The 20,472-nt window shown below is 41.4% G+C and overlaps 1 protein-coding gene across 1 annotated transcript; it reads right to left on the bottom strand.

Moving 5' to 3' along the window:
* Positions 1–275: 275 nt before the first annotated feature.
* On the bottom strand, positions 276–18,874 carry LOC147169597 (uncharacterized). Its single transcript, XM_086081744.1, has 3 exons — positions 18,699–18,874; positions 2,896–3,697; positions 276–2,670 (listed from the first exon to the last, which is right to left on the bottom strand). Exons 2-3 carry the CDS (start codon positions 3,050–3,052, stop codon positions 1,400–1,402), a joined length of 1,428 nt encoding a protein of 475 aa, XP_085937870.1. The 5' UTR covers positions 3,053–3,697; positions 18,699–18,874; the 3' UTR covers positions 276–1,399.
* Positions 18,875–20,472: the final 1,598 nt, after the last annotated feature.

Here is a 20,472-nt window from a genome sequence, read left to right as displayed (position 1 = left end):
TGTCTTTTTTTTCCCATTAATCGGCTAATTAATCATATATCAGAATTTTATACTGCCAAATATCAAAATTGGTATTGGCCTAAAACACAACAACAACATATCGGTCAGGCCCGAGTGTGTGTCTACATTGACTTTGCTGCTCTCATCAGGGATCATGCTGTAGAAAGTGAGAGGCACATTTTGGTTATTTCAAATGATGCACAAAGGGAGGAAAAGCAGCTGGCAGAAAATGTTTATTTTGTTCATCATCTTCATAAAAATAACAACATCAATATCAAGTTCATGTATTGTAGAAACTGCGTATGTACAAATTCGAACAGTTAATATAACTTAAGGCGCATTAAATTACTTCTTTTTTTTTTTCTTTTTTTTTTGCAATACCCTGTTGGAGACAATTTCACCAAACTGTCAACTTTTTTTTTTTCAAGTTTCAGCATCTTCGAAACAAAATAAATGTCTGTCAAAAGTCCTTCATGGCTGAACCCGAGCTTGCTTGCAGCAATGTGCGCTACCTGATTACTCGAAAGATGTGCTAATCGGTCCTAGCTTGATTCAACACACTTCTGTACATGTGAAATCATTTTTCAACAAGTGCACATGGCGTCGGATGACGTGCCAAAAAAGTTCCAGATATCAAACGGTGACATTTCAAATACTGAGTTACTGAACAAGATAGCCCTCGAAAAACCAATACATTATTAAGAATTTTAGAACACCCCCAGAAAATGAGGCTCAAATGTCATAAATGTAAAATATACACTCAGCTATAAAAATACAAGGAAGTACAGTAATACAAATATATTTATTTGCCATTAATTATATATCTTTCACAATTTGAACAACACAAAATCCAATGACAAAAAACACTGACGGCTAAATGATAGGAAGTATAAACAAACAAGTCTCATCCAAATGGACAACTTTATGGCGAAAACCATAAATATATTAGCTTACATTCATTTTAATAACCCCCCCTCCAGAGTGGCGTGATTGGAGGAGGGGGCGCTATTCCAGGTATTCAAAAAGAAAAGAAAAAAATCAAACATGCATTAAGCAACATAGTCCAATAACTGGAAAAAAGAGGAAAAAATAGAACATTCTGAGTTGGAAAATCTCCATAGAAATCTGCAAGTGCAATCCACCCGTGGGCGATGAGAGTGAGGAGCTGTCCGGGTGCAGAGGTGCTGAACAGCAGTCTTGCACACAACAGCCACAATTGCCTCCACCAGTGACGGCGACACGTCACAGTTCATCCACTTTGGACCCGTGCATGGGGGACCTTTCGCGCTCCATTTTTTTCAGCCTGTCGCGCTCTCCTTCCAAACCACCCGGAGTCGTGTCGAGACGGAAAGACCCTAAAATATGTGCGTGTGTGTGCGGTGCGCATGGGGGCCGCTCTTCAAATGCCCTCGGGTAGAGCGAAGGGCCACGCGCTGGGAGTCACTTGCGGCTTCAGCTCCATTTTCTCCTTCTGCTTCTGGTGCACGCGTCCGTGCCGCTTGCGCTCGTCGCTGCGGGCGAAGCGCTTGCCGCACACGTCGCACGAGAAGGGCTTCTCGCCCGTGTGAGTCCGGGTGTGCGTGGTCAGGTGGTCGCTGCGGCTGAAGCTGCGCAGGCAGATGCGGCACTGGAAGGGCTTGTGGCCCGTGTGGATGCGGATGTGGCGGTTGAGCTCGTCGGACCGCGAGAAGCGACGGTCGCAGCTCTCCATGGGGCAGGTGAAGGGTTTCTCCTTGGGAGGGCCGTGCGAGGAGGAGGAAGAGGAGGCGGGGGTCTTACGGGCCCTGGGGGGCTTGGCTGGGGTGGCGTTAGAGGTGGAAGTGGCGGCGGCGGCGGCACGGGTGGTGTAACTTTGGGCGAAGGAGTCGGGCAGCAAGGATGAGTACAGGATGGAGTCTATGGTGCTGGGTAACGCCGGCGAGGTGTAAACGGAGTCGCACTGGTTGGCTTCGGGGTACGGCTTCAGGCCCATGGGCGGGGGGAGGTAGCCGTTGTACGTGTAGCTCTGGGAGCACGTGTCGGAGAAACACTGCTCCTGCTTGATGCCGCCCTCCACTTTGAACTCCACGTCCGGGTTGGGGCACATGGCGGGGAAGGTGTCCAAAAGTTCCTTCACGTCCATTTGCTGCTCGGGTGGGAAGTCGTTGGACATGGGGAAGGTCTCCGAGTGGAAGCCGCCCTCCAAGCAGTCGGATTTGCAAAACGCCCCCCATTCGTAGCTCTCAAACTCGTTCTTCACCACCACGGGGAAGGAGGCCGCCTCCGACTTGGGTTCGGTTTTGGCGAAGCCCAGCTGGGATGTAGACGGCTCCGAGGCGGGGGGTTCGACCTGGTCCTGGTTGAACCCCGTCTGGTGGTCGGAAGAGGAGGAAGGGTAAGAGGAGGGTTGCCTCTTGACGTCTCCAAAATGCGAGCTGTCCACTGGGGGCGTGTATGAAGCCCCCCGGCTGTTGGCGCTGTCGGAGAGCTGCATGGTGGATATGCCCACGATCTCGGTGATCATGTTGAGGAGGGTCTCGGTGGTGCACGGCGCCCCCTGAGAAGCTTCCACGTAAAAGCTGCCGGAGTAGGCGAGCGAGGACGGGGTGTAGGCGTCTTTGGGGCCCTCGCAAGGGTTAAACGCGTATTCCGAGTTGGAAGCTTCGGTTTTGAGAGTCGCGGGGGCTCCTTCTGTTGAATCAGAAACGGAGAAAACTTTGTCAACCCGATTGTTTTTTGCTTCTTTTTTTTTTTAAGCAGGAACGACGCGACGTTACATAAACATGCATGCGCATCGCGCGTCGCAGTTTTTTTATCCGCACATTATCGCTCCAAACATTCCCTTGCATGCAACATTTGAACCCCCCCGCCCCCGCCACCCCCCCGCCCCTTCCCCCCGTATGCAGCGGGACTCACCGTGGCCGAACTGCGCGGGCACCGAGCGCTCCGCGTCGCCGAACGCATCTCGGTTGTCCTTCCTCGCGCCGGCATCCATGCCCAGAGAAGAGCCGCTGCAGTTGTCAAACTGAGGGTAAAAAGAATCTTTCGCGTTCAAATCCATGTTGTTCAACATAATGGTGCACTTCAAAAGGTCCGCCTCGAGGATAAATATACAGGAAAAATCGGGGTCTTGTTTTCCTTCAACCCCTCCTCTTTGTTTTGTTTTTTTGGGATGGTGTTCGACAAATGATCCCCAAATGTGCTTGTTTTAAATAATAATGAGGGGGGGAAAAAATCAATATATTCCTTCTCGTCTGTAGCTCCGCGGTCTTTTGCTTGCTGTGGCTCTCACGTCGCTCCCCTTATATACACTTCGGCGGCTCCACGGCCCTCCTCCCCATTCATCAGCTCCAGTGAGAGGATTCCCCGCTGCGTGTAAACTTCATGCCCATATATGGACAGAGGACGTGACGAGTCGGTCTTCTTCCTTCCTCTCCTCCCATCCTGGCCCTCCCTCTCCTCGCCTGGACCAGCAAGGATGGAGACTGACGTTGCAACAAGTGGCCGCCGGTGCTGCCCGGGAGAGGAGCAGCCTTGCGGCGGTCATCACCCCGAACATATGGCTGACATGCTGAAAAGCGGCTGTGGGAATTCCTCCAGAAAAAGATGAGAGATGATGATGATATACGATTAGCCCCGTGGGGAAGACACAAGAAGAAGAAGAAAGAGGACTATACAAGAACCACCGGTCATCAAAAGGGATGCAATCCAGACCAACCTGCAGAGAGAACACACATTTAAATGTATTTTTTTAAATAACGGGTGGAACGATTTTTATGAATAATCAAAAGTGCATTCCCCCCTCAATATTGTGATTTAATATGGGATTATTTTTTCATGGTCCCTTTCCCATGTATTTTTTTTTTAAACAAACACAAGATTTATTATAAATAAACATACACAACAGTATCGGAAAGGCAAGGCCAAGTTGGATACGGAAGAAATTTTGAGTTTCAGATCAAAAGATGAACAAGACAAAAGTTCAGAGTCGCAATTTTTATCTCATGGCATTTTTGTTTGAAACAACTAGGAGAGCCCAAGAAAAAAAACAAGAACTGATAGAGGCTTCACTAAAGGCCTGGAAAAGTAGTTCAAATGAAGGATGCGACAGTCTGGTGAGGTCAATGGGTGGCAGGCTAGCAGGTGCACGGATTCATCCTATGTTATTTTAGTGATTTGTTTCGCTAACCTGCTGATACACACAGATTAATTTGACTAAATTGTAATGTAGTGTCAATTTGCTAACATTAGCTTTGTAACTTTTATTTATAATAAAACAAATGGCACTGTGATTAAAAAAAAGTAAACATTGCAAATGTATGTCTGAGATAACCAGCAACAAGAAGCTAATTTTAGCAGATGGAATTTGATAGAAAACGTATTACTTCTCTTCTACAGTATTATAAGTTAACTCATTCACTGCCATTGACGGCGATAGACGTCAAAAATTCATTTGAACTATTTCTATTAGTTTAATATTTGTTCCCTCCTTTGTTAACAAGAGTATGAAAACCTAGATTTGCTTTATAGTATTAGAACAGATATAAAAGTTGTGATTAATCGTGAGTTAACTAGTGAAGTCATGCGATTAATTACGATTGAAAATTGTAATCGCCTGGCGCCCCTAATTTTTAATAATTCTTCTCTTTTCTTTTCTTTTTTTTTAAAAGAAAAGAGAAGATTATTAAAACGTTTTTAAAGAATGTTGTATTTTTTGTTTAAAAGAAAAGATTATTCAAAATTTGGGGCCTCGGGCGATTAAAATTTGTAATCGTAAACAATCGCATGACTTCACTAATTAACTCATGATTAATCACAAATTTGATATCTGTTCTAAATGAACCCAAAAAATCTAGGTTTTCCTACTCTTGTTAAAAATGGAAGAAAAAAAAGTTAAACTAATAGAAATAGTTAAAAAAAAAAAAAATAATAAAGTCTATAGCAGTCAATGGCAATGAATGAGTTCATGTTAGCTAACATGGATAGCTACGGATGGAAGGACGGACAGCTAGATAGATGATAGATTAGACAGATGGACAGACAGATCAATCTGATTGGATGTGTAGACGTACTTTAATGAAGCACGATCATCAGTGTCTACATTCAGCGAAGCTAACCAAAATGCAGATAGAGAACAAGATATTCTGACAGACGACTGCTGTTGCCCATTTAAAGCATTTACGCATTTTAAACGCTCCCTCGCTGAGGCCCCGACTGCACATTTTCAGCAGTTACAGTGATTGACTCTCGCCGGCAAAGCCTTCCTCCCTCTCGTGCCACGGCAGTAAATTGCGGGTCGCTCACAAGCCTCATCCCAAAACCAACCCTTGGCCTTTGAAAGCATCGGAGGGAGTCGATAACACCCCTGATGTGTTCAGTGGTTGAACCCAACCGTTCACGTGACATTTCAACCCCCAGAGCGTTTTTATTTTTATTTTTTTCCCTTCTCTCTTTCGGCATCTGTTGCCGGGTGAACTCGGCGGTCACGCTTCCTACTACACAAAGTCGATACTCTTTGATAGGCCCGCCGCGCACCTCTCGCTCAGGTGCCGCATCAGGACGGCGGTGAGCCGTCGCGCAGACACATAAACATACAGGCTGCTTGTTTACTCTTAATTCAAGTTTGAATTCATAGGAATGGAATGCGCCGTTGTAAAGAAATCAATCCAATCACACCTCAGAGGATGTTGTTAAGTTGTAACTACCACAGAGCAAATTGTAACTCAATGACCTAGTTAGCAAATGGTTGAGTAACTAAACTGCATTAAACAATGTCAGCCATTTTTGAGCCTTTTGACATTTTCAAGATCCGTAGGATATCGTGTTCAACAATGACATAACACCGAATCTGCCAAATGGAAGAATACACTTTCTCCTGTCACCAGAAAGAAAATAAAAAAAGATTCTACCTTTCTCTTGTTTTATAATCAGCATAGAAAAAAGTAGGTTGCACAAAATGCAGCCGTTCCTCCCAGTGGATTCACAAACGGTGCTGATCTCATATCTCAAATGGGGAATTGATGCCACCTACTGGTGGCTGTGCGTTAGTAAAGTTGTTTCCGGATGTTTGAAATTTCGGGCAAAATGAACCCAATCTGCTCCAAATCCACAGCAACCCTTCGAGTAGGTTAAGGTGACAACACGGCAAATGTAAATACAAGCAAACTACACTCTAAAAAGAGATTTGTTTTGTGAGAATGTAAGATTAACACATTGAATTGTTGACCAATTTAGAAAAAAAATGCTTCAATTGGTAACACGCACGATATAGTCAATATATTAATTAATTTGAATGATTTCATAATTTATTAAACTTAAAATATTGACTTTGGTATGACTATTGGTAACACACAATTGAACTAAATTAGAGCCTCTCAACTACCCATTGGGCTTCCTAGCAAATTCCAAGCTATTCTACTAGGACTGAAAATTAAACTATTAATCATTTCAATGAGAATAATTCACATGTAGCTTCTGAATGTGAACAAAAGCTAAATGGCCTTAAACTACTACATTTGAGAAAAGAAAAAGAAAACACAGAAAGATGTCATCAGCAATGCAATGTCTTTGTGCCGAAACAGATTGACACGAGGAAATAATGAAGTGTGTGAGTCAGACGGAATCCAATACAATACACACAATAATAGACATTCACTCAAATTGTGTAATTTCCCTTAACGCTAAGGAGGTGGACGAGGTATCGGTGCGCACAAGCGGCACAAAGCTGTCATCTTTCCAAGGTGGCGTCTGATAAAAGCCTATAAGCTCTTTTCGCTGCAGCGCTGACATTCTCGGCAACAAATGGCTTTCACCTCACATTTGCACTCTAATTCCGGGGGGGGGCTGCGAGATGTTTAGCTTGGAGCGAGAGGCTCCGAGTCCTCCCAAGTCTATTAAAACCAATGTGATCGCTCAAGAGTTCAGATCACGGGAGGGCCGGGACCAGAACTGCAGCGTGGCTAACCTCGCTCGACTGCATCAAAATGCCGCGGCGGAGGGACGGAGTAATGGATTTATGTAATGTTAGCACTTACTGACATTACAGTGTAGCGTCAGGGTTGACTCCATACCTGTGCATTAATGATAAATGGAAGCCTTTTGTTTATTAATCCCGCTGGCATCAAAATGTTGGCTTTCCTTTAGGCTGCTTCTGTGTTTTGACAAAAAAAAAGAAGAAAAAAAAAGTTTAAAATGTACTGGCCAAGATGCAACACTTATTTAATGAAAGCGTGCGTCTCTTGGCACTTCTCAGAAAGCAAAGCTTAATAAGGTGTAAATTGGCTTTTGTATGATGAGGGCGCCCAAAATAAAATGGAAAACTAATGAGCTGACATCTGTCAAAAGGAAAAAAATGAAATAATAAAAAATAAAAAAAACACCTGCAGCGCAAATGAACAGGTTTTCAAGTATCTTTGACTTTTTCGTTTTCTGATGACATTTCCTTACATAAAAAAAATTAAAAAAGTATCTTGGTACTTCTTAGTCAAAATACTGTAGGTCCGAGACAAGTACTAATAACATGCATTTACTCCATTACAGCAGTAAAGTAGTAAAATGATATTTGGAAGAAAGACAGACAACTCTGGCCCCATCTTTTACATGTACATGTTAACTCATTCACTGCCATTGACGGCTATAGACGTCAAAAATTAATTTTAACTATTTCTATTAGTTTAACATTTTTTCCCACTTTTGTTAACAAGAGTATGAAAACCTAGACATTTTTAATCGACTGAAATCCCTAATTTTTAGTAATCTTTTTTTTTTTAAATCACGTTTGGCGATTAAAGTTTTTAATTGTAATTAATCGCATGACTTCAATAGTTAACTCACGATTAATCACACATTTTATATCTGTTATAAATGTACAATAAAAAAAATCATAGGTTTTCATACTCTTGTTAACTCTTTGACGTTTTCAGAAAAGGGATGCCGTCAGTGCCAGCCGATTTAAGCATTTTGACTGATCTTTCAAGGTCCACAGAAAATGTTCTGTTTGGACTATGGTAACACACGTACTACCAAATGAAAGATTGGACTTTCATCTTTCATCAGAAAAAAAAAGTTTGTTTCTACCTTATTCCGTTCTTTAGTAATCAACAATAGAAAATGGTTAGTTTGACCCAATTTCGCCTGTTTTGGACCAAAATACGGAGAAATCAAGCTTTTAGTGAAACGATATTATTTCATGCATTCTAGTGAATTTTACACTTCTTTTTGTCCATGAATGATGCCACAAACACCTAAATAGTGCTTTACTTCTATAAAACACTACCACCAAGAATGAAAAAGTGTTTTTTGATAGCAAAATACGTTTATTTACATTCAACAGTGTAACAATTTGACAACAATTTGGCAAACTATTTACAAATGTGTGCAACTGTGGTACTATTTACAAATATGTGGATGTTTCAACGACAGTTTTTCTTTTTGTAACACTCTCCTGCGTGCAAGAAGACGCAACAGCATTTGCACAACAGATTGCCTCTTCGCGTGCTCCACTTTCTTGCAGGCCGTTTTTTCCGGGGAATAGCAAGTATATACTGCAGTGTGTGTTGCCATCAAGTCTAATATCAGGATCATGCTACGGTTTCGTTACGTCTCGCTTCCTCGTGTCCTTCAGTTGCTACACCGGGTTGTAAGAGATGTTCTGATCCATTTTATCTACTCCATTCATGGTGGCATCGTAGTCCAGAAACAGTGTCTTCTCAATGATCAGACTGTACCCGCTCCTCCGATGAATATGCATTGGACTCGGGGTACTCTTCATTGTCCGACAAAATGTCCGCATGTGAAAGCTCCGGCGTTAGCAGCGGTAGCCGCGCTAGCCGCGCTAGCCGGTGAGGCTTACTACGTGATCATAACAGTCGCGTCAAGGCTTCCAACTTTGGCGTCAAGCTCGGAGTCATCATCATCATCATCAATCTGCATTGGTCGATGCCAACTCTCCATCGCCCGATCGAATGTCCGATTGTGTAGAAGTACCCGGCCGGCTATTGTGCGCGTTTTCCGGCCTTAGCAGCGCTAGCCGCGCTAGCCGCGCTTAGCCGGTGAGGCTTACTACGTGATCATAAACAGTCGCGTCAAGGCTTCCAACTTTGGCGTCAAGCTAGGAGTCATCATCATCATCATCATCAATCTGCATTGGTCGATGCCAACTCTCCATCGCCCGATCGAATGTCCGATAGTGTAGAAGTACCCGGCCGGCTATTGTGCGCGTTTTCCGGCCTTAGCAGCGCTAGCCGCGCTAAGCCGGTGAGGCTTACTACGTGATCATAATAGTCGCGTCAAGGCTTCCAACTTTGGCGTCAAGCTCGGAGTCATCATCATCGTCGACATCAATGCGCTTTTTAGTATTGATTGATGCTTTCCGTCTTTGAAAAAAATGCTCAAGCGTGAGCTGCTTGCAACCGGTTGCCTGGTCAAGCCATTGTGGCTTGACCAGGCCATTGTCTCCTCAACACTCTAGCTCCGCCTCACGTCTTCTACTGACGCCCACGGTGGGCGGCCCATCCAACCTTGTGCAAAGAGAGTCATCGCTGCCCTCTAGGGGCCAAAACGAGTCTTTTACTAATCAGATCTGCCTGATACTTTCAGCACAGCTGCCCAAGGCTTTCCTGCACCCGTTTCCAAAAAAAACAAAAAAAAACATAGGGGACGTCTTTTAACGTCCTCGGCGCCCTTCCCTAGGTTTATGCTAAACGTTTTATAACGTTTATGGCAGTCAAAGAGTTAACAAAAGTGGAAAAAAAATTAAACTAATTGAAAGAGTTCAAATGAATTTTTGACATCTATAGCCGTCAATGGCAGTGAATGAGTTAATTAAACCACGATGGCTGAAGAAAAACAACCAATCAGAAACAGGTGTGACTGAAGTGGTGTCAATAAACGGCAACCCCCGTATTCAACTTCTTAGTCAAACTGTACTTGTCAGAGTCGTTTTAACGGAACAGGCATCTCACTCATAACACTCGTAAATGGTATGAAACGCGGCTATATGGGTATTTCTATCCTGCAAAGCTCTTATTATACACGTCTGTGATGATTTCTCATTACATAACCATTGTTGTGTTGATGATTGGCGCAACGTTCCATAATATTTTCAGAAATGGAGGGGTTCACTATGTGCTCCTGAGGAAAGTAAATAAATAAATATATATATTTTTTTTTTCCCCTGTGCACTGTAAATGCAGACCCGTGTTATTTTAAGGCTCACTCCTGGACAGGGTGTGGGAGTTGCGCTTGCAGGTGGGAGCCTGCTTTACACTTGAAGAGGCAGTGAGGAGTGACTTCCCTCAGGGATCTCTGCCTCTGAGATGAAGTGCATTAGATGGACAATGCTGACATGAAATATTCTCTTTAGAAAAAAAAAAAATAATAATAAATCTAATAGCAAAAGAATCTGTGATGTTGTGTTGAGACTCGAAGCAACATGAGAAAAACAGCACGGCGTTCTACCATCCGGCTCACATGAAAAAGTGAAACATTAAAGGACCAAGTGCCCGACAGTGGTAGGTATGTTGACGGTGTTGCACGACGACGGGCAGCGGCCAAACTATAGTGACGCGATGCATAATAATGAATCATAACGCATCTATTTTGAGTTCCACACCAACTCGCTGCTACAACTTCTATTTTTTGGTGTATGTGAGCTTTGTGAATCTGATTCTTCCCAAATCAGAGGAAAAGCTATGACTGATGCCAGCATGTGTTGTTTTAGACATCTCGTATATAGCGGATAAGGTGACATGTCATAAAAATCACATATTCATATAAATATTTGTTTTTGTAGATCTATCGTACTAAAATCTCCCAAACACATTTGAACTTGGCCGGAATGCTAAAAGTAAATTGGAACACAAAGTGAGGCATGGTGGAGGCAGTATCATGCAACGGGGATATATATATATATATTTATTTATATTCCAGTCACAGACACGTCCAAATTTAGCAGTAATAAGTTTAATAATAATGCATATATTTGTGGAGACTGGAGTTAAGTTGTATTCAAAAATTTAAAGAATGTGTCGTTATTTTTAGAGATTAGATAGCTCTTGACATGAAAAAGAAAAATGCACTGAGCTGTCACCAATGTCTTACAAATGTTATTATGCCATCTAGTGGCAGAAAAATGACCTAAACACAAGTCAATGTCACATTCGTTTTTGACAGTACAGTACATCTTTTTAATTTTAATTACTGTATCAATGACTAAAATATGCAGCCATATTTGTATTAGTTTAACATATTTTTTTCTACTTTCATGTTAACAAAAGTATGAAAACTTAGAAAAAAAAAGATTGTACATTTTGAACAGATACGAAATTTGCAATTAACCACCACGCACACGCAAGCACGGACACACACACACACCCCTATTTACTTTGACTTGTAGGCATCGTATTTTATATTTCACTTTTCTCGTATGTTTTATTTTAAATGTTTTAAGTGTCCCAAAGACGTATTTATATGTTTTGTTTGTGTGTGTGTGTTTTTTTTGTTATGCTAGAGCAAACAGAAGGCTTTGGTACAGCCTCTCAACTGCAAAGAACGGTTAAAGAAATGGTAGTTATTACATAAACGACCAGCAGGTGGCAGCAGAGCAAAAGAGATCAACCAGGGTCATTTTGAAAAAAAAAACACCTCAATTACTCACAAATCTTGTGAATAATGATGAAACTTAGCTATATTCTAATGCGAATTGCTGCAAAACAGAAACAGATAGAAATATACTTTTTTTTCCTAATGAAAGAGGATACTTTAATCTTTCTTTTGCTAGGAGATTGCTTCAGTGAAAATGGCTGGAAGTGAATGAGTTTTAAGAACATTATAATCGGCAATTTTGACAACCCTCACAAAATGAAAATAAATCACCAGAATCTGACCCATGGCACTTTAAAGAATTATTTTTCAAAAAGCCTTTCATTAAAAAAAATTGTTTTTAATGACTTGGGAAGGTTTCAGGAAATTCATTCATTTCAGGAACAACACTGCTTGGCTCCACAGATCAATCAAATACCTCCATATCAGCCGACAAACACATTAACATTCAGCCTTAAGTGTTTTTGAGGAAACCCTTTTTTGGTTTATGGATGCAAAGCTGATTTTTTGGGTGCAATCCTACAAATGAGAAAAAAAGACACACGCATACACAAATCTAGGGTTGCACAAGAGCCGGTGAAATCCATCCGCCTCCTCTGAACCGCATTGTGACATGTCTCACATAGAAATCTCACCCCTGAGGCATTAACTGAGGGAACATCTTCAATCTAAACCTGGATACAATGGGGCCTGTAAGACACCGCACAAAATGGATTGGGAGAGTTTAAAAACCACAGAAACCTCTGCCGGAAACACGACTTTCTATAAATACATGCCATTCGCCTCAGCTGCCAGATTCTCGCTCTCACACACATATTACAGCCTCAATCTTTCTCTCTCTCCTGTGTGTGAGATGAGCTCCGCGCAGTTACATATACTACACCATCATTCAAATATAAATAAGAAAAGTAAAAGCAACGGAAGCGTGGTGCTTCTTTTGAAAGATTTCTCACATCCTGCACTTCCTCTGAGAGTGGGAGTGGGTTAGGGAAGCCCGGTACCAGGCCCCAATGCTGCTGCTGCTGCTGCTGTTACAGTTGGTGCGGCAGGTTTCCCGATGCTTCCAAAAATACTTTCCCGCTCGCCCACTACGCTCCCCAGCTGCCTGTACTCTGTGCTTTCTACAACGGGGATGGGTGAGGATGGCACACACCGAGCGCTGCGATCATGATTGCGGAATGCCCCTGGTGTTTCTTTAAACATGCCCCCAGACTCCTCCACGCATGGCTCGCACCTTGCCCTCTTCTTTGCCGGATCCATTTTCCCAGCAGCAGCAGCAGCAGCAGCAGCAGCAGCAGCAGCAGCAGCAGCAGCAGCAGCAGTGCTCTTGGACCCGATCCAGAGCCTGCACCTGCTGTTACCTAACTGTGAGGCTGCAAATCCATGACACACAACACTCCGCTTATCTTAATTTGGCTAATTGAAGATGTTAGCAGCACAAAATAGCTCACTTTGTGGCTGCAGTAGGTGAAGAAGAAAAAAAAGAGACCAAAAGGTGGGGAACCTACAGCCAGCATTTGATCTAAGCGCTTTGCAATTCTACATCCAAAGTAATATCCCAAACGAACGATCAACAGGCTGTGATGATCAAAGTTTGACGTCATGCTCCGCTCACATTAGTTAGCACATGCTAAAAAATTTCGATTCACTCTCATTCAGTCCCGAATTGGAGTTGATCCAAGTACAAGTGGCATGATTGACATATCCACTGAATTTCGTGTTGGTTAATGCAAACAGTTGCTCGAGGCTAATGCTACATTCACACCAACAGCGGGGGAGGCGTTTCCGGCAGCGCATTCGCATTGTAGTCGATGTACTTCACGCCACCTTTTCCGGCGAGCATTTCGCTACTTTGCCCATTTCGTCGGCGTTGGCTGAATTGAACTTTTGGCGCCGTCGCGTCAGCGACAGGCAATCGGTGGCGAGATAGTCCACGTCACCAAATACGTCACACGGCAGACAAAACACAGGACGTGGTTGTACAACACGTAGCATAGCAATGGAGGATAGCTTGATCGTTGGGGTTTGCAGGCACCCTGAGCTGTAGCTACGACGCGGCGAGCTACGTGTACCGGGACCGGGCAAAAAAGGAGATTGCTTGGAGGAAGATAAGCGTGGAGGTTGGCTTATCTGGTGAGTTTGTTTAATTGTCAAAGTGTGACGCAAGCTGGCAATGCTACAATAAAGTTAGCACCACCAACCGAAGACCATATTGACTACACAGAAACAAAAGAAAGGGAAGCTGGGAAGCGGAAATCCCTCTACCTCTGGCGCGAAACAAATCCCACTGGAGAACCCCGCTAACAAACACGCGCGAGACCAGCGTCACGTTGCGATATTTTCCGTTCGGTGTGAACGTAGCATAATTCCCCTGGAGGATCAGTGAAGTCGAAAAATTACTGCAGTGAATCAAAATGGCTACCGGTAACTAAAAAGATTGGCAATTTAGTGTGGCTCAACTGAAAAGAGCATGTTCATCAAAGTATAAACCCTGGAATTCACCCAAAATGGCCGACTTCCTGTTTTTTGTTTTTTTTCCCATCTTGTCTTGATAGATTTGCCCACTGAATTTTGTGTCAGTTGCTGAAATGGGTGGGGCCATTTCCCTTCAGAACTTGTAACCGGACGAAAATGTTAGTGGCTGGTCCATCAGATATGGAAAATTCATTTTCACCAAGCCGATGTTGTTCATTTAAAGACAAGCGACAGGTCCTATGAACATATGTTATACATCTTACTCGGCTTTAGATAAATTTCATAGAACTGTAAACTTAAAGTTTTCCACATAACGCCTCGCGCAAATGGGCTGCAAGCTAGCCCCAAGCTAATTGCGCTAATGTCAATTCATTAGCTTGTTTGTGTGTGTGTGTGTGTGTCACTGGTATGCGTATAACATGCAGGGGCTTTGTTTTGACCAGATCGCAAGTGTAATGTGTTGCCATATTGACTTATGTTTGATCTGAAACATAGAGGGAGATTAAACATTTTAGACCAGCCCGTCATGTTGTTAATAATATTTGTTATTTTTGCTAGCTATTCTATTGTCTCAACATGGTAGTATTTTTTTTCAAAATTGTGTTAACTTGAAACACATGATAGTGTGAATTTGTTAAAAGACTAATTATTCATTTTATTAAAACTACTCTAAAACCTTTTGGGTTTTTTGTCAAACTATCACAAATACTGTACAAATGACTAAAATATGGGTAAAACTAACAAGCATTTCTGATTTTGACTCTTTTCCCACAAAAGAACAACATGGAAATTTTGTATTTGGGGTTATCTCGTGTTTTTAGTTTTTAGATAATATGGCTGTATCGTGTTGTAAATTTATAAGCTTATATGCAACATTTTTAACATGAACGTCATGCAAATAAACTTGCGATTCTTATAGTTAAGATCCAATCATGAACCAGAAGTGTCGACATCATCCAAATGATGCGTTTTATCGGTTTTGACATGCAAACATGTCATGTCCACTGGGACCATCTATGGGTGAGAAGGGGTTAAATAAACACTTGTTAGGAATTTTGCAGTTCAGCTTCTTTTTAAGAGAACATCAAATTGTGCAAAAAGTACTGAAACACTAAACAATTGAATATGAATTAAAAAGTTTATCAAAGGTCAAATTAAATCAACCTGTAGTGGATTTTAGGCTTACCCTGAAAGCGGAATATTCCGAACTTTTTGCGAGTGGTGAAATGTTTGTTTGGTTGTGTACTATGACTTTTCTACAATGTAAAATATGTGCCTTGGCCCTATAAAGTTGAGAAACCCTATTTTAGAATACTCCGAAATCTGTAAGCAGTCATTGGTGGCAAATGTTTGGAGCCCAAACCCCGTTTCCCCCAGATACTCCCAAAGTCCCCCTGGAGTAAAGGATCAATAACCACACACAATCATTATCGTGCAATGTGGGGCTAATTGAATGGGCTGTTGACCGGCATAAGTTAATAGGTCTCCGTGTTGTGGTCTCTGACTCATCCGCACCCACACTGATTTCTATTTGTTGCTCTTTCTCCCATGCAGCGATGCGTATGCGAAAACATGACTGCCGATAATTAGAGAACGCCTTCATCTTCATCAAGCGCGCCACTGTCGACACACTCATTAGCGGGGACGGCGCAATGCAAACAGGTCCAAACAAATAGCCCGACGCGGCAGACACGCGAGGAAACAGATGAAGAATGTTAAGAGCTCGTAGCTAACAAAAGTAACTATGGAAACGGGCAGCTCTACATGGCACTAGCATCCACAGCTCTCTCCAGAAAAAAAAAAAAAAAAAAAAAAAACACCAAAAAAAAACTGTTGGGCCAAGAGCGAATCAGGTAAAGACAAAAGATCCCGGGTGAACCTATTTATAGTGGGGCTTACATAACATACATAGACCTATGTTGGCTCAGGCAAGTTTGCTGCTCAACAGCAAAGCCTCTGTGGGGCAAAGATTTCATAGAAAGCACAAAAAAAAAAAAAAAGGACTCGAAAGACAGAGCAGCGTGCACGACGATGGCTAATGCAACAAATGGAGGCAGGAAGGCTTGCTCATTTCGATGCCAAGGAGAACATAAACTCTTATGTTGTCTGATTCAGAAAGCGCTCATGGCCGCCAGCTTCAAACATTAAGCGCAGATATAAATTGCAGAAAGCACAAGAAGCCTCCTGTTTGCTTTCGTGCACATTCGATGGCTGCAGCTTCACACGGTACAAACATATAGGCCTGAAAATAAGCCTGTGAGAGCTGTCCCCATAAATAAATAAAAAAGTCCCCCTGAAAATTACAGCCTGCCACCAAATCTTCAATGTAAATTGATCATTAGCATAATTATCCACTTACACTGCTTTAATTCTAAGTAGCTCTCCATTGTAAAGTAAAATGATAGCCAGGCTGTACTGTATTCAAAAAGCCTCTTGTGGTGAATGCCTTATTAATTAGCTCCCTCTAGCATACAGTCAGACTTTTGCACAGTACTGCATGTCACCATTAAAGAGTACAGTATAGGAAACCAGAACTGAAAGTGAAGCGGTTTAACTTGTAAAATCGAATGGAAATTGTAAAAAAAAAAAAAAAAGGATATATATTTTTTTTAAGTTAAAGGAAATTCCGAAGAAGCCTCTCCTCCTCTGATGAATGCATTATTAATTACAGTAGCTCCCTCTAGCAAACATTTTGAGCAAATACATATAAAATTGAAATAGGTTTGTTGCAATTGCTTTTTATACAGAAATTCAATGAAAAAATAAAGAAAAATTTGAGTAAAAATGTAATTTAAAATTACACAATTTCATACTAAGAGTATTACATTTTAATAAAAAATGAAAAACCTCAAAACAAATTAAAAAAATTATATTAAAAGATTGACAAAAACAATTATCACTGAAATCAAATATTTTGCATTTTGCAAATCGTTCTAATGGAAAAAGGAAAACACTAACATTTTAAAAATATATATTTTCGTACAGTCATTCAATTTAAATTTAAAAAAATTAATGAAATATATTTTTTTAAATTCCTAATAGCAATAAGATGAAGCTAAAGTAAAATTAAATAAATTTTCAAAGTGAACAAAAGGAATGACAAAACTTTTTAAAATAATAAAAATTTCTCAAGCATTACTTACTATAAGTCAATTTCCAGCAATGAGGTCTCCTTACAATTACAACCTAAACATACATTGATTTTCATGACTGAAATCAACTTATTAGGCCACTGTATTCTCTTTAAATTGCATGACTACATGCGCTACACTTGTTAACTAGTAGTGGGAGATCATCAATTATTAATACTGTATTGCCTATAGAAAATGATCATGTTGAAATTATATGCAAATGACTTCCATTTTGACTCATCTGTTTATTATGCAGTCACATTAGTTAGCTCTGATGCTGTTTGCCTATTATCCCATCATCGCACTGGAAAAAAGGGTCTTGGGTGAGGGGGATGGATGGATGGCACACTGAGTGCCTTAGTCACACACATTGTCTACACCCTCAAAGAAATACATGCATTTTGGAGCCGCATAAAAGGGACATAAAATCCATTTCCTCTGCCAGACACTGCAAAAGGCACAGGATGTGGCTCATCTGATTTAAATGCTTTATTTCCGTGTTTTGCCTTCATAGCTCAAAGGTCAAATGGTAGTCAGTGCGACTGACCCCAGCGAAAATCGCTGCACATCGACAAAGTCGTTTTACGGTCTCGCAATCTCCACTGTTGAAAGCTTTGGAATGAAGGTTGCAAGTCCATGTTGGCATCCCAAAATAATTTACTACAGTTGAAAATATGGTTTAAGAAATTGTGAATCAAATGTTTACTTAATTTTCACTGTTGGTCACTTTCATCCTGTCCACCTGCAAAGTGTCTGTAGTGCACAATTGCGCAAACGCAAGTGGCATTATGAGAAAAATATATGTCCAATGACTTTATCAAAACGTTCAAACAACTTTATGAACACATTCAAATGACGTTATCAATATATTTGAACCACTTTGCAATACGATCGAAGAACTTTATAAATACGTTCAAACGACTATGAATATGATCAAACAACTTGATATGTTAGAACCACTTCGCAGAGGCTCAAACAACTTTGCGGTTATCAATACGTTTGTTCGAAAGACTTCAGCAAAACATTCGAGCAACTTCATCAAGACGTTCAAACGTCTTTCAAACGACTTCACCAAGACGTCCGAACAACTTTTCAGTATGTTTGAACGACTTTACCGAAACATTCAAACAATTTTATCAGCACTTTTGAACAACTTTATCCAAAGGTTCAAACCACTTTATCGATAGGCTCGAATGGAATTACCAACCCGTTCGAAAGACTTTGCGGCACGTTCAAACAACTTTATCAATACATTCGAACCACTTTATCCATATGTTCGAATGAATTTACCAACATGTTCGAACGACTTTGCGGCACGTTCGAACGACTTTACCAAAACAATCAAACGACTTTACCAAGACATTTGAACGACTTTGTAGTACATTCAAACAACTTAACACCTTTGAACAACTTTATCAATACGTTCGAATGACTTTGCAGTACATTTGAATGACATAGCACAGTCAAAACCTGTTTACTCCATATTGGCTGTTTCCATGCTTACGTACTTACCAGACTCACCAACAGCCACAATCTTCTGAGCCTCAAACAGCTCTTTGGACTCATCCTGGTGCACACCCATACGAAACTACATAACTGGATCTGATCCAGCTTTGGTCAACCTGGCACTAGACAGAAACGCAACTCACCGAGAGGAAAGTTGCTAGGCGATATAGCAGGTCAAGAACTTGAAGCCAAGGTTCGATTTTGCATCCTCAGATCAAGATTCACCAGGTAGAGCAAGTTCAAATGACGTTAGCCACATGCATAAAATGCATCGAAGCTCGTGTTATTCAGCTAATTGTTTTATAATCTCACGATTTTTGCGAAGAATGCAATCCTTTTGCCTGGAGGTAAGACCAAACGGAAATAATCAACCTGGCTGAGCCCGTATAACGGAATTGTGTGTCATATAGTTCATTGTGCTGAGAAGTTAAATTTCAAAACACAAACTTCCCCTGCAACCTCCCCCTTCAATTCTTTACTTGCATGCATAGAGGCATATTTCCCCCGAAAATTTTGGTAGAATTCCAAACGGTGCTATGACTGCTGGGGGGATTCAACATCATTACACTCCCAGAAAAACGGTCGCGTCGTGCTAAATGTGCAAATCTGCACTTTTCACAGTCTGCATGCTGTTGTGTTACTCGATAGAAGCCACTATTTATAGGCATGCAACCTCGCCGCACCGCTTCCAGGCTTGCAACTTTACAACCGCATTCAGCCCATTCAACGGATCCGTACAAGTCATGAGGTTGGAGTCGCGTGCACGCAGACGGCCGGCATCACCTCTCCGACGGCCTGGCTTTCATATGTGGTGTCAAAGTATTAATAACAACGTGGCCACTCGATGCCCCGCAGTGTGAACGTATGTCGTGATGTCACAAAGAGTACATACAAGTCAGTTTTGGTGTCTTTTTGATGTCAGCTAATTAAACAGCGAGCCCTCACAACAACCACGCTCCATGGAAACCATGCAAAAAAAAAAAAAACTTGCTTTACACTGACGTCAGATGGAGGCCTTCGAATGAACAAAGTGACAAAAGAGACGCTCGGGTGGCTGTGCTTCAGGTCACAGTGTGCTGAAGCTAATGTGAGCTAGGATAGAGTAAGTGCTGCGGTGGCTTAAACCTGGTGAGGGGTTTGAACACAAGGTGAATAAAAACGCAATGTTCTAAACGTTTATACTGGTATTTTAAAACTTGTCTTGGGCGGTATGAGGAATTGGAATGATCATATATTCATATGATTTATAATGATCGCCCCTTACTTGGACAGCCCGTACTGGGGGAATTCCAATCACAACGCAACAGACACGTCCATGTCAGAATTTAGCAGTAAATAATTGAATAATAATGCATACGTTTGTGGAGTCTGGGGTCAACTTTTAATTTACAATTTAAAAAATGTGCACAATTTCACGAGTTACTTCTTAATATCAAGAAAAATGCACTGAGCTGTCACCAACGTATTACAAATACAATTATGACATCTAAATGGCAGAAAAATGACCTCAACACAAATCAATATCACATTCATTTTTTTTACAATACAGCACATATTTTTTTTATTATATCAATGACTAAAATGTGCAGCCATATTTCTATTAGAAAAAAATTTAATTTAAAAAATGAAATAAGAAAAAAACAATTGTACATTTTGCTGTACAATTAAAATGGATATAAAATGTTTGCGATGAATCATTAGTTAACTATTGAAGTCATGCGATTAATTACAATTACAAATATTATTCGCCTGACACCCCTAAAACATGTAAAAGACATAA

Source organism: Leptonotus elevatus, chromosome 8, assembly GCF_054856555.1.
Source record: "Leptonotus elevatus isolate MCC_2025b chromosome 8, RoL_Lele_1.0, whole genome shotgun sequence".
Taxonomy (NCBI): Eukaryota; Metazoa; Chordata; class Actinopteri; order Syngnathiformes; family Syngnathidae; genus Leptonotus; species Leptonotus elevatus.
Note: the sequence above shows the minus strand (reverse complement) of the source record. Positions and strands in the feature narration are given on the sequence as shown.